General features: G+C 39.3%; 1 protein-coding gene across 3 annotated transcripts in view; it reads right to left on the reverse strand.

The window, feature by feature from the left end:
- Positions 1–13,204, reverse strand: part of LOC140478893 (chloride channel protein 2-like) — a 609,305-nt gene that overhangs the window by 227,241 nt on the left and 368,860 nt on the right. For all 3 annotated transcript variants that reach the window (XM_072572491.1, XM_072572492.1, XM_072572493.1), the window contains 2 exons: positions 11,247–11,372; positions 11,042–11,126 (listed from right to left, as the gene is read on the reverse strand). In XM_072572491.1, coding sequence (XP_072428592.1) covers positions 11,042–11,126; positions 11,247–11,372 — 211 coding nt within the window. The remainder of the gene's footprint in view (positions 1–11,041; positions 11,127–11,246; positions 11,373–13,204) is intronic.

The following is a 13,204-nucleotide window of genomic DNA, read 5'->3' on the forward strand; positions in this document are numbered from 1 at the left end:
ACAGATAGATGGAACAACAGATATTAGATTATATGTAAGAGATTTTTCCTGTTAAGTCACACAGTTGTAGAATTAGTTTTCAGCATTACCAGTTGAGGGAGAAACTGTGGGCTGAATCTTTTAAGCTTTTGATTTTTTTTGGCTCAAGTGCGAATTACATTGAATATTTTGGAGGGTTTATCGATGTGAGGCTTAGGGAGAGTTCTCTCTGAATCTTTCCAAACAAACCTCAAATTATCTATCCCACCCATGGCATCACTCTCTTCAAATTTACATCCCATCTTATCACATGCTATGCCCAGAACAACTCACCAATCAGCAGATAGCTACAAAACAAAACCTGGCGTCTCTCTCACATCCACACCATCTTTATAAAACTGCTGAGCATCCCGACAAGCATTGGCATTCTGCCATTGTTACTCACTGGAAACAATGGCACAGCAGCCAGAATGTCATGCTGCTCATTGCATGGCTGACACGTAGAGCCTAATCTCACCCGGTCTCCTTAATCGTTGTTTAACCAACAGGCAACACAGTTTGTTAAGGCGGCTTATGGTATGTTAGCTTTTACTAGTAGATGGTTTGAGTTTTGGAGCCATGAGGTTATGTTGCAGCTGTACAAAACTCTGGTGCTGCCATACTTGGAGTATTGTGTGCAGTTCTGGTCACCGCATTAGAGGAAGGATGTTGAAACATTGGAAAGAGTACAGAGGCGATTTACCAGGATATTGCCTGGTATGGAGGAAAGGTCTTATGAGGAAAGGCTGAGGGACTTGAGGCTGTTCTCAGATGATCAGGGATTAGATAGGGTGAACAGTGAGAGTTTGGATGGTGATGGCTAGCACATGGGGGCATCACTTTAAATTGTGGGGTGATAGATAGAGGACAGATGTCAAAGGGTAGGTTCTTTACTCAGAGTGTAGTGAGGGCATAGACTTACCAACATTAAGGGCATTTAAATGTTCATTGGATAAACATATGGATAATAATGGAATAGTGTAGGTCAGATGGGCTTTACATTGGTTTCAAGGGTCAGCGCACCATCAAGGGCCGAAGTGCCTCTACTGCGTTGTAATGTTCTATGTTCTACACCCTCTAAGTCACCACGACTTGTTCCAATGCCCACTGCTCAATGCCCATTCATCTTGCCATTGTCCAGTCAGGGAACATCACGTTGTTTCAAACAAATATATTTACAGGTAGTGCAAGCGATCATAAACAAAACCACTGAAGGCTGCATTCATCTGAAGCATGCAGAAAAAATGGTGGCATTATGACCAACTAGTATTTTACATTCCATAATGGTCTGCTGGACTCAGCTTTCATCCACTGGAAGTGGGCATCAATCAGGTCCTGTTGCAGCGTCTAACTCAACTGAGGTCTTTCATGCACAAGCAGAGCTTCCTCCTCCCCAGTATCCTTGTCCTCGTCCTCGTCCTCGTCTTTCTCCTCCTCAGAAGACTGCTTCCATTCCCCTAGTTCCTCAGCATTTATCTGATCGGCTCATTGCCTGTTCCAATTGTGCAGGTCCCCAGCATGATAGGATGGTGGAGCATGATCTGCTTGAATTAAAAAGAAGCCACCCTTGCCTCAGGTCTAAGCAGCCAAACCCAATCATCAGCTCCATCATGTTCACTAATCACAGATTCACGGAACTGTTATGGAGCAGAGGGAGATTATTCGGCCCAGCATGCCAGTTCTGGCTCATTACATGAGCACCATTATCTTGAGCCAATCACTTCCTTTTCTCCCCATAACACTGAACAGTACTTTTAATTGAAATGATCATTCATTTTCCTCTTGAATTCTTCAATTGAACTAGCCTCCGTCATACATCAGACAGTGCATTCCATACTCACTGAGCAAAAAATGTTTTAAGTGACTCCATTTTTGCTTTTTTTGGAGATCACTTCAAATCTATGCCCTGTTCCTTTTACAAACAGGAAAAGTTTCTCCCTATCTACTGTACTCAGCTCCCTCATGGTTTAGAAAACCTGCAGCAAAACTCCTCTTAGATTGCTTCTTTCCAAGGAGAACAGTTGCAACTTCTTCTATCTATCCTATAACTGAATTTCCTCATCCTTGGAACCTTTCCTGTAAACCAATTCGGTACTCTCCCCACTGAATTCACATAATTCCTAAAAGGTGGTATCCAGAAGTTGCAACCTCATCCAGAAGATGAGGTCCAACAAGTATCTTATACACAGTCAACATCATCTTCTTGCTCTTATATTCTGTCGTTATTAATAAAGTTGAGAACACCATACGCTTTGCTTACTGCTCTGTCTACCACTTACAATCATCTGTGCACATATACATCCAGGTCCTTCTGCACCAGCATCCCATTCAGAACTGTACCCTTAGTTAGTATTGTCTTTCTATGGTCTTCCTATCAAAATGCATCACCTCACACTTCTCTGCATTAACAAACTTAGTGAAGGTGTTGAGCTGGTTGAACGATCAGCACGTTGTATCAAATAAGTGAGTGCCTGCCCCACTCTGACCCTCTTCCCATTCCAGACCTATTCTGATCAATCATTTAACTTATCATGGAATTTAACGGAGTTCATCATCACACTTAGATGATTGATGAAAAAGCTATGTTTCTCTTATCTCACATCATGCTTAGAAGTTCCACAAATGATGGCAGCATTTGCCCAGTACTCATCTCCTTTTAAGTCACTGCTGCTAACACTGACGTGACATTGATAGATTTGAAAGCATCAATTTTATGGTGCAATGCAACTTGACATGTATTGGCTCCCCCAAGCACATTTACTCCGAATGCATTACAAATGGGGGACAAAACAATTGCAAATGAAATGTAGCTGGAATTTGCAAATACTTGCTTCATGTATTTGCCACTTCAATGTCTTAAATCCATTCAATAGACATGGATCATGCACGTTCATTCATCATAGTGATACTGGCTCCACCCTGGGCATTGTCCAAATCATCAGTTTCATTTTACATTTGGGGAATGGCAAATGATGACAGGGCATGTAGCTCACAGTGGGCACTGTTAGTATTGAGCTGTGTCAGGTACGTCCCCATGCCCCTGAGTTTCCATATCTCCTTTTACTTTGCTCTATCCCATCAACTTACCAGAGGGAGGCACACCACTTTGATCTTTGCTGCCAATGGCCCTCCCTGCCCTGAACCCTGATATCACACCTTAATGATGCCCAATTTCTTTATGCTGCCCCAGTGGAGGCCACAGCAGTGTCACTGTTAATCACATCCCTGCCTCCTATAGCTAGTGACATTATTCCACATGCTCCCCTCACACATCGAGTTCGCTTCCTCTCACCATTCTGGTCCCCAGTTCTACAAATGCCTCTGATTACCGCCCCAAACCCCAATAGCCTGGACTCCCCCATCTGCCTCTACAGGCCCACATGTACCTTCTGGAGTGATCAATCCCAAAACCATACTCATCCCAGGCCTCGGGTCACCTTTGACGAGCAACTGCAAGACATACTGATGCAAGACATGACTGATCCATGTCTGCGTCTACAGCTCCCTGTCAGATCCAATGTGATTCCCCTGATTGCTTCTGGTGGATATACAGGACTGGCCGGGACTACAACAAGCAGCCTGTGGGCCTGTGCAAAAACCACTTCAACATGGCAATAAGCTTTGGATCTGCCAGAAGCACCAATGTGCTAGCAGGCACAACACGGCATGGCATGGCATGGCAAAGCAAGACAAGGATGCTGTGAGCAAGTAGGCGCTAAGAGACCAAATACCAATAGCGCAAGCAAGCACCCTGTGATACAGCCTGGTCCAAACTGGGAGCTAGCTGTCTGTCACTGTGTGCCAATGGTCTTTACAGCAGCTTTCAATGCTAGTTGCTGGTGTACCTGCATTGCAGGTCTGTGTTTCATTTCATTAGTGGCAAGTGGATCGGAGAAGATTGAAAGGAGTTTGCCAATGCCAGTGGAAAAGGGCTACTTGTGGCAAATGCCCCGAGATGCTGTATGCTGCTGAGCAACATGGAGGCTGTTAGCAGCCAGCAGTGAACCGAAATCATCAGGTACCTGCTCTAACCTCCACGTCAACAATCCTCAACACCTAGCACATTTGGTGCACTTGCCAAGATAGGAAGCTAAATATTAATGAAGCAAGTCATATCATAAATACGGCATTGTACAAGATATAAACTTCCCTTTATTGACAATTCACCACTGCCCAGTGGGAAAGTTGCCTCGCCACTCAGCAAATGCATAAAAGATGTAGCAGGTCTCTCTGACCATTGAGATAGGCCTCATTTGACATCTCTGCCACAAATGTTACCATAGCTCAGTCCCACACAAAATTCTGCCCTATGCCAACATTCAGGATTGATTCATTTGGTGCATAAAAGAAAAGGAATTATGAGAAGCCAAGAACAGAGTGGGCAAATGTGATTAGAATTATTTACAAACAGGGAGGAGGAATATATTGGTTGAACCGTATTTATTGCTGTATTTGCAAATATCTAGTTCATAGTTAATTTGTTTTGGAATATACCTTTTTAACTGCAGGAATTAAAATTTTAACTGCAGATAAATAGGAGCATTTACTTGTAAAACTGATGAACAATGCTGATTTACCAAGTCGTCATTTAAAGTTGATGCACATCAAATCGTTTCATTTTAATTACTTTCAATAAAAAAGAAGGGACAGCATATTAGTTTAACATTGAGAGGCTCAGTTTAACATTGTTTCCCACAGACCTTCTGTGTGGCCAGCCTGCCATCAAGAGCTTTCTCCAGGTTTCCTCTCCCGCACTCAGTTCCCCTTGTCCTTAATCCTGAGACTGCCTCTGCCCAGTATCAGCTCTTCATCAGCCCAGTACCAGCTCCCATCTTTTTAAGGTCTTAAATTTTAAAGTTTTTATTCTTAAATCTTGACTGACCCTTTTTCTGTTGTCCATCATTCAAATTTGGAATGAAGTCCTGTGCTTCACGTAGTGGCAGAGATTAATCAGTGGGCAGTAATTGGTTCTGCTGGCACTGACCAACCTCTGCCACTAGATGGAGAATAGACAATTCAAAGTTCATCAGGTAAATTTATTTTTAACATTTATGCCGAGCAATTACAATTATAATGCATGTCTTCTACATTTTAAAATTTGTTTCATATTAAAGTTTTTATTTATGAAGTCACATAATTTCAACTTGTAATGTTTAAAAATTGTTTCTGCTAAGACCCTTAAATACCAAACCATACTTTTATATTTAATAATGTATTTGAGTTTGCAAGTTATTTCACCCTGGATCACACTGTACTACACATGCACAGTACAGTATTTCACTTTAAAGGTGTTCTTGAGTTTAAAAATGTCTTGAGGCAACTAATTCTGGCTTTAATATTAATTCCTACAAGGAATAATGCTTCACTTAAAGTTGTTTCACAATGTTCAAGAATGCAACTATGATTAAGTGGAGGATTTCACGTAAATGCAATTCAAAGAAGCTTGGAATTAATTACAGCCTAAAGCTAACCTATGTTTATTTTACAAGGTCATGGGCTGAGTGCGAAAAGCAATAGGTAATATGGGGTCTTCAATCACAGAATCATATAGTGTGTAAGCAGTCTATTCAGCCCATCGATCCCACACCGACTCACCAAAGGGCTTCTCAAAACAGACCCACCCCCTACCCCATCCCTGTAACCCTATATTTCCCATGGCTAATCCACCTAACCTGCACACCCTGGATACTATGGGCAAATTAACATGGCCTACCAACCTAACCTGCATATCTTTGGACTGTGGGAGGAAACCCACACAGACGCAGGGAGAATGTGCAAGCTCCACACAGACAGTCATCTGAGGGTGGAATTGAACACAGGTCTCTGAGGCTGTGAGACAGCAGTGCTAACCACTGAGCCACTGTGCCGCCCTCTATGTTAGCATATTAGAGTTAAAAGATCACCATAAAGCTGACAGGTTCTGAATTAAAGGAAAATTGCTTGACAACACTGTTCCAATTCACTCCTGAACCATTGCTTATTTGGGAGCAGTACAGTGGAAAACTACTAAGCCTACAAACAGAAAGCATCAAGAAAGCACTCTCTGTATGTGTAGAGGTACCAGAAAGTCTACAGTAATAACTAGTTATCTTGTACTCACTCTTCTTTGCAAATCCCTGTTAAATGAAAGATAAAGCACCTTTAAAGTCAGTGAAAGGAAAAATTCTCAACTAGTAAATGAAAGGTAGCATCAGAATGCAAGTGACATTGTAGTAACAGTGAAGAACTAAAAAGCTTTTGAACAAGCCAACAGAAACTAATCAACCCTGTGCTCTGGGTTGGTGCTACTGAGCTGGGTCTCTTTTTTTCTTATTTTTCCCCAGGTAATGGCTATATCGTGTGTGTCTGTGCATCTGAGCATGTCCATCTGTTGGTGAAGGGGGAATTTGAGAAGGGATAGAGTTAAGTTGTTAAGCGATAATTTAGCAATTCATATTTCTTAATTGCAATTCTTAAAGACAATTAGTTTGTAATAAAGCTATTTTCATGATAAATACAGAAATCTGGTGGGTGTTTTCTTTTAACTTGAATTCATCAGTCTGATTGATTGTGTTCTTTGGATAATTTGACTACATTTTTCATAGTTGTGACAAATCCAGGAATAGTGGAGCTTGATTTCTGGTGTACTATCCCAGTGGTCATAACAGGTCTTTCAAGAAAATTGGAGGATCCCTTTGCCAAAAACACTAATAAAAAAGATCCCCATAGAGCAAAAAGAATTAAGCAAATTTCAGAGGACTGTGATACACCTTTTGGTTATTCTGAGAGCAAGTGAATGAGTCTTTTAGATTTTGTAGGGTAAAAGAATGCTTGGGGGCAGAGGAGGTGTTTGAAGGGGAGTAAAAAGTAGAACTGAGTTTATAACTCCAGTCTTTATAACCGTTTGTGTTAATAGTGCTTGTATTTTTCATTTCTCTTTACATATCCAACAATGTTTGTTTTGTTAAGCTAAAGGAAATCTTGGAATGTAGCTTTGTTTATTAATTTGAGTGTTCAGACTTCTTTCTCAATTTCAAAGTCCCTAACAGGATCATATCAATCTACTGTGACATCTCTACAACTTCGTTTACAGAATTTCTGATCTAAATCAAACATTTTTCATAATCTACTAAAGTTATGCTTTTATTAGAAAATATGATATTGGTGTAATTAATTGTATACATTTGAAACCTGATGTTAATTCTCAGAAAGTCAACATGCCTAACCTGAGCATTAACTAAACATATCTATTATATAAGCATGAATGTATCTTTGCTAGAATTAAAAAGCCAAACCTCTAAGCAACAGGAAATTTAAAATAGCATTATTCTGTAAGGGCTGATTCATAACGAGGAGTGTCTGCTGTTGCTTTTGCTGAGGTAGATCTTTCTATTGTTCTGACAATGCTGACAGTCTGACATTTATCCAAGACTGATGCACATTTGTTGGTTATAAGCTGCCACTTATATTTCTGTTCTCCGATCAATATTTTACTATTAGAGGAAAGCCAAAATGAAATGATAAATGATCATGCACTGAGAGATTGCCACACTATCACCTGCTGAGTTCAGGTCATAATATGGATGGTTTCAATTTAGACCTTTAAAGAAATTGACAATACTTTATGTTGAGTTGTTATCGGAGTGTGTCAGTATCTAATGTTATGAGTTGACATCTTATTGCCTGAATTCAGTATGTGCCATGATCAATTAATGTTATATTTTAGCTTTCCTTTGGTGGTGTTCAAAATACATCAAGATAGAACCAAAAACTAAAAATGTAATAAATGAGACTACAGAACTATTGCCCCCATCCCCACACCAAAAAAAGGTCCTTTATTCCAACAGAACCCACCTCAGTCCTTAAATATTCTAAATCCATTACTGCAACAATTATAGTTGCCCTATAATTCAACTGATTAAATATTAGCTCCTGGTGCAGCTTAAGTCATTACAAGTTCATGTCCAACAGCAGTCCCAGTAATTAATTACTTCCATATGTCAGAATGATGCCACCAGGTTTCAATTTTCAAAGAAAAACTGAATTATGGAATGTGATCCTAAAGTACCATTAAAAATTGTGTTGGCCAATGTAACATAAAGGAGTCACTTTTGAAGCATTGGGTGTCATTACAGGTTTTTAACTCAAGTGTATGTTCTTTCTTGGCATGTATGCACCATTAAGGAAGGTATTCATTGGACACTTTATACTTTGAAGGTTGGCATGTATGCATTAAACTGGCATATGCTTTCTTTTGAACATGAGAATGAGAGGTACAAATAGACCATTCAGCCTATCATGCCTGGCAGCATCTACCACTCACTTGATACATATTATCACAATTAAAATTTGAGGAGTTATTGAAAAAGCTTGTTGTCAATGCAGTATTACTGACTGTCTCACACTTTCCTTCAGCTTTGCACAGCAAACTCCATCACAGTCTTTCAATACCATCAATGCCACCTCCAGTCACAATCTACTCCCTCGTTCATCATGACTGTCTGTCATAACTGATCTCTATTTTGCTTTCTTACACTGATAATTTCCCACTCTGCCACTGATAGCTCAAATATCCAACCAATATTTCATCTGGCTTCTCTCTCAAAACATAGCTTGTTTCTGCTAGAGCTACATGGTGTTCACCTGTTTCATGAGGTTCTCGGGAAACGTTGATTCTTTGTCTGTGTTCCAGCTTGGTACTAAGGGAGTGGAAGTTAACAAGATGGCAGCAAAGTCAAGTCCCTGCACTCAATGGCATTCTCCACCTTCCAAAAACCAGCAATACTGGTGAAGCTCAGTGTTTGCTCCATCTGGCAAGAGAGAATGAGATGCAACTAGCTTTCAATCAATAGATAGCCTCAGTGACCCTCCTCTTTATGCAACAGTGGATGGCAAATATCAAGATGATGCAACTATCTGAAAAAGCCACATATACAATTGTTCATGACTACAATAACTTTCACAGCCACTGGCAAGAAATTCTGACCCAGTTCTGAAATTGTGGTTGTAGAACTCAATTAAATGTTGAGGTGAATTGGTCCCTGAAAAGCTTGTTCAAATATGGATTTCTGCTGACAACCCTCTTCCTCCTCCCTCTTTCAGCACCCTCTCCTGTTCTGTGTGCTCTCTATTTAACAATTATGCTATGCTATATTCCAGGAGGAAATGTTATTGAACAATCTTCTCTTGGAGCAACTGGTTCATGTAGAAGACATGAAGTCAACAAAAACTCCTTCAGCACCTTCTATACCATTTTCGGCAATCTTTTATAATTCAAAAACAGCTACGAAAAGAAACTATACATTTGTAAAACTGAAATAACAACCAGAAAAGGTCAACTAACATCTGTACACAGTTGATAATCCTTTTAAATAACACTGGTCATCTGGTCTTCCCTGCTGCTGAATGTGTGCAAGTGAGAGTTTAGCAGGAGGATTTAGCTCAAGCTATCAGCTCCTAAAGGTCAGCACAGATTTCTGAGCACCGAAACACCAAAGCTACTACTTCCAAATCCAAACCTATTGTTGCTGCCCTTGTCAAATGAATAGAACAAAATATCCATCTGATACCTTGAGTTATGCTGGCAATGCTGCAGCATTGTGGTAATATACAGACCAGGATCAATGACCTTGGCTGCACATTTAAATCAAATTGCATGGCTCTCATTGTTTCATAAATCAACTATTCAAGCAAAACAAGAAATACGTTTCCAAGTAGAAAGCAATGATTCTGTGTCTGTCAGCACTTTGGAGAGGGACTGAAAAAAAAACAACAAATCCTGCTATTTCCATATGTTAAAACATGATTACATGGCCACATGCAAATGATGTAAATCCATGCTCTGTAACCACCACCACCACCACCACCCCTACTCTCCTTTACTGAGCAATTTTTTTCTTTCCCAAGTGCTTACAACATTGTAGTACAGTTTCATAAGTGCCCAAGTAACCATTTGTCAGCCTAAGCAATGGAGATATGTTCAACAGTGAGGGTCATAACACCACCCTCCTGTCCTACATTAATGTATAGACACTCAAAATGGTACAGATAAAGAACAGAGGAGCCCTTTCCCTCTTTGTTCAGGAACCCTCATCAATGAAGAATCGGCAATGTCACACTAATTGATAGTCCAGTTGTGAGCTGCTTCTGTGGCTCATCTGATGATCAGAATAACGGGAAAGGAAATGTGAAACATTAGGATCCTGTATGCTAATCATTCTAATTTTGCAAAGATATGCTAATAATTTGTCAATGTCTCTACTACTTTAAAGAGAAAACTTTTTCACCACAAAATAGATTTTGTGCTAGTTCATCTCCACAATCTTCTCTAGATTTTCAATTCACCCAAATTAGGTTTCCAATATGTTTCTCAGATCTCCAACTGTTCTTTATAAAGGTTCCTTTTCCACTTGAGGAAAACTCAAATTTTAAAAATGTGTTGTGGAAGCGTGTCTTGTTTCTCATCAGGATAAGTCACAATACATATATCGTGCCAGCCATAATGTAGGATATTTAGAGATTCGTTTCTTTACGTTCCACAATTGTTTTTCAAATGTTTTCAAAACACCATTTTTCAAGGATTAATGGAACAAATAGCAATCTATTTGAAAACAATATAATGCCTTTCCTCTCAAATGATTGATTTGATGCAGTATGCCTGTATTTCAATCTTTCCAATCTTTAAGACTTTAGGAAAGGTACATCAAATATTAAATATTACACCAATGCAGTATTGATTTATAAAACCACTGAGGTCAAACCAACATGAATTCAGCAGTTTTAACTTTGAGAACATATGTGCAAGCCTCTGTTTGTCTTGATATGAAAGAGCTGCAATCAGGACAATATAACTCGCTACTGCAAGTTAATTGATCAGTACCAGCAGGAAACATTATGCATGGTGTTCCATTGTTAAGATGGTCTGGATTCTAGCCTGGAAAGTTACAATGAATCATTTTAATGACTTCTTACGTTTATAATAAATCATACAATCAATATATGATCATTTTTAACCACAATATCGGCCTCAGGTTCAAAAACATACCCAATGACTGCAAAAGCTGGCAGTTCTTGAAGATCAAATGGAAAATCTAGACGAAATCGAGTTTTAAACAAGGCAGTGATGGTTTCTGCAAAAGACGAATGAAAGTTCATATCTTAGATCAAAATATTCACGGACAGATGGAACAATATCTCTTTAGCAGTTGAATTTATTATATTTTCACATTTTATTTGCTCTGTTAATATACCTTCATCCTTGTTCCACACAGCCAGAACTCGGAAAATAAAGGCACTGAAGGTAGCAGCAAAGAAACCACGCCAGTAGTTTCTGACAGCAAAAAATGTTGATGTTACTTCAATACTAAAAAGGACACCTATATGGAAGGAAATCAGAACAAAGCAATTAACAAATATTTAAATGGAACACTTGGGATTAAATCTAATTCTACACTTTATAAAGGTAGATACAGGGAAACATTCATGGAAAAATAATGTTAAAAATAAAATAAAATCTGAGTCAAACATGTAACGTGTTCTTTTCGAAGACTATTGCAAAGTCATGCAAATAAACTTGTGAGCAGCCATAGCAGCACCAAATCAGCCACAGCAGACAGGTCAAAGGGCAAAACATTGCCAACATTCAAATAAGGGGCTAACTTTTAACCTATAAGCAAAAGCTGCAAGATCAGAAAAAAGCCACAAGGCCACTATCTGTAGCCAAACGTCAGGATTCTAAAGAATGAAGAAGGGATTTAAAATACTGACTTTGCCAAATGAATTAAGAAATCGGTATGGTAAGTAAATGATTGCTTTTAACGTTGTTAATCTGTTAAAAAATGGAAAAGGGAAAAGAGTCAAAAGAGAGAAGTATTATTAACAAATGACCAATTCACTATTAATTTCAACTAAACAGCAATTAGATTAACCATGATTACACTAAACTATCGGTAGCCATAAATCTACTATCACCACTGTTCTTGATCACCTATGTTGATTTCTGATCATGCAACATGTTCATTGATTTAAATAGCTTCAGGATCATGTCCCACTGTAATCACCGAAACCCAAACATCTTTCCAAATAATTGTGCTCCTCTAAGTCTATAATGGAAGTGATTGTAGATTTCAATGGTGCTGTTTAAGAAACCTTGGTGTGTTTCTGCAGTGCATCTTGTAGAAAATACATACTGTAGTTGTTAAGCTTCAATGATGGAGGAAGTGAATATTTGTGGATGTAAAGGTAAAGGGCTTTTGCCCGAAACGTCGATTTCGAAGCTACTTGGATGCTGCCTGAACTGCTGTGCTCTTCCAGCACCACTAATCCAGGACCTTTGTGGATGTAGTGCCAATCAAACAGGCTGTTATGTCCTGGATGGTGTCAATTTTCTTGAGTGTTGTTCAAGCTGCACCCATCCCAGCAAGTGGGCCGCATTCCATCTCAGTCCTGGCTTGTCGATGAAAAGCAAGCTTTGGGGATTCAGGAAGTGAGTTGCTCACTTGACTCAATAGAATGTAGTTTGCAATATGGAAATTTAAGCTACTGAACTATAATTATAACTATAATGTTTCTCCAGTGTGATTAGGCACATGCACATGGTCAACATGATTAACCTGACTATTCTTTAAAGTGTCTCAATTGTATACATTCACACATTCTCCTGGGAGATAGACAATCATTTCTAGCACACAACCAAAGCCTACACCCCAAAAATGGATAAAAACACACAACAATAACTTTCTTTCATTTTAGCATAAGTTTTTCACTGCCTTTAGCATAAAATATTCTAAGGTGCTTCACAATCTAGTAATCAAACAAACTTTGACACCCAGCCATACCAAAAGATTAGACATATGATCAAAAACTTGGTCAGAGTGGCTTTTAGAGATGCCTTAAAGCAGGAGAGATCAGCAGTGGGGCTCAGGGCAGGAATTCCAGAGTTTAAGACCTAATTGGTTAAAGAAGGACAACCACTTCTAGGACAACTTCAATTGCGGATGTGCAGGAGGGTCAGAATTGAAGGAGCACAAAAACCTTGGAGAGTTACATGTTTGGAGGAGAATATGGATGTAAAGAGGACAAAGTCTAAGGAAGCATTAGAAAACAAGGATGACAATTTTAAATCACAACACTGCAGCACTTGGAGTCAACAGTAGTAACAAAGCAGAGTACTGATAAATAAAACACTAACTATTCTGAGCTCATAAGG

The sequence above is a fragment of the Chiloscyllium punctatum genome, chromosome 6 (assembly GCF_047496795.1).
Source record: "Chiloscyllium punctatum isolate Juve2018m chromosome 6, sChiPun1.3, whole genome shotgun sequence".
NCBI classification, from domain to species: Eukaryota; Metazoa; Chordata; class Chondrichthyes; order Orectolobiformes; family Hemiscylliidae; genus Chiloscyllium; species Chiloscyllium punctatum.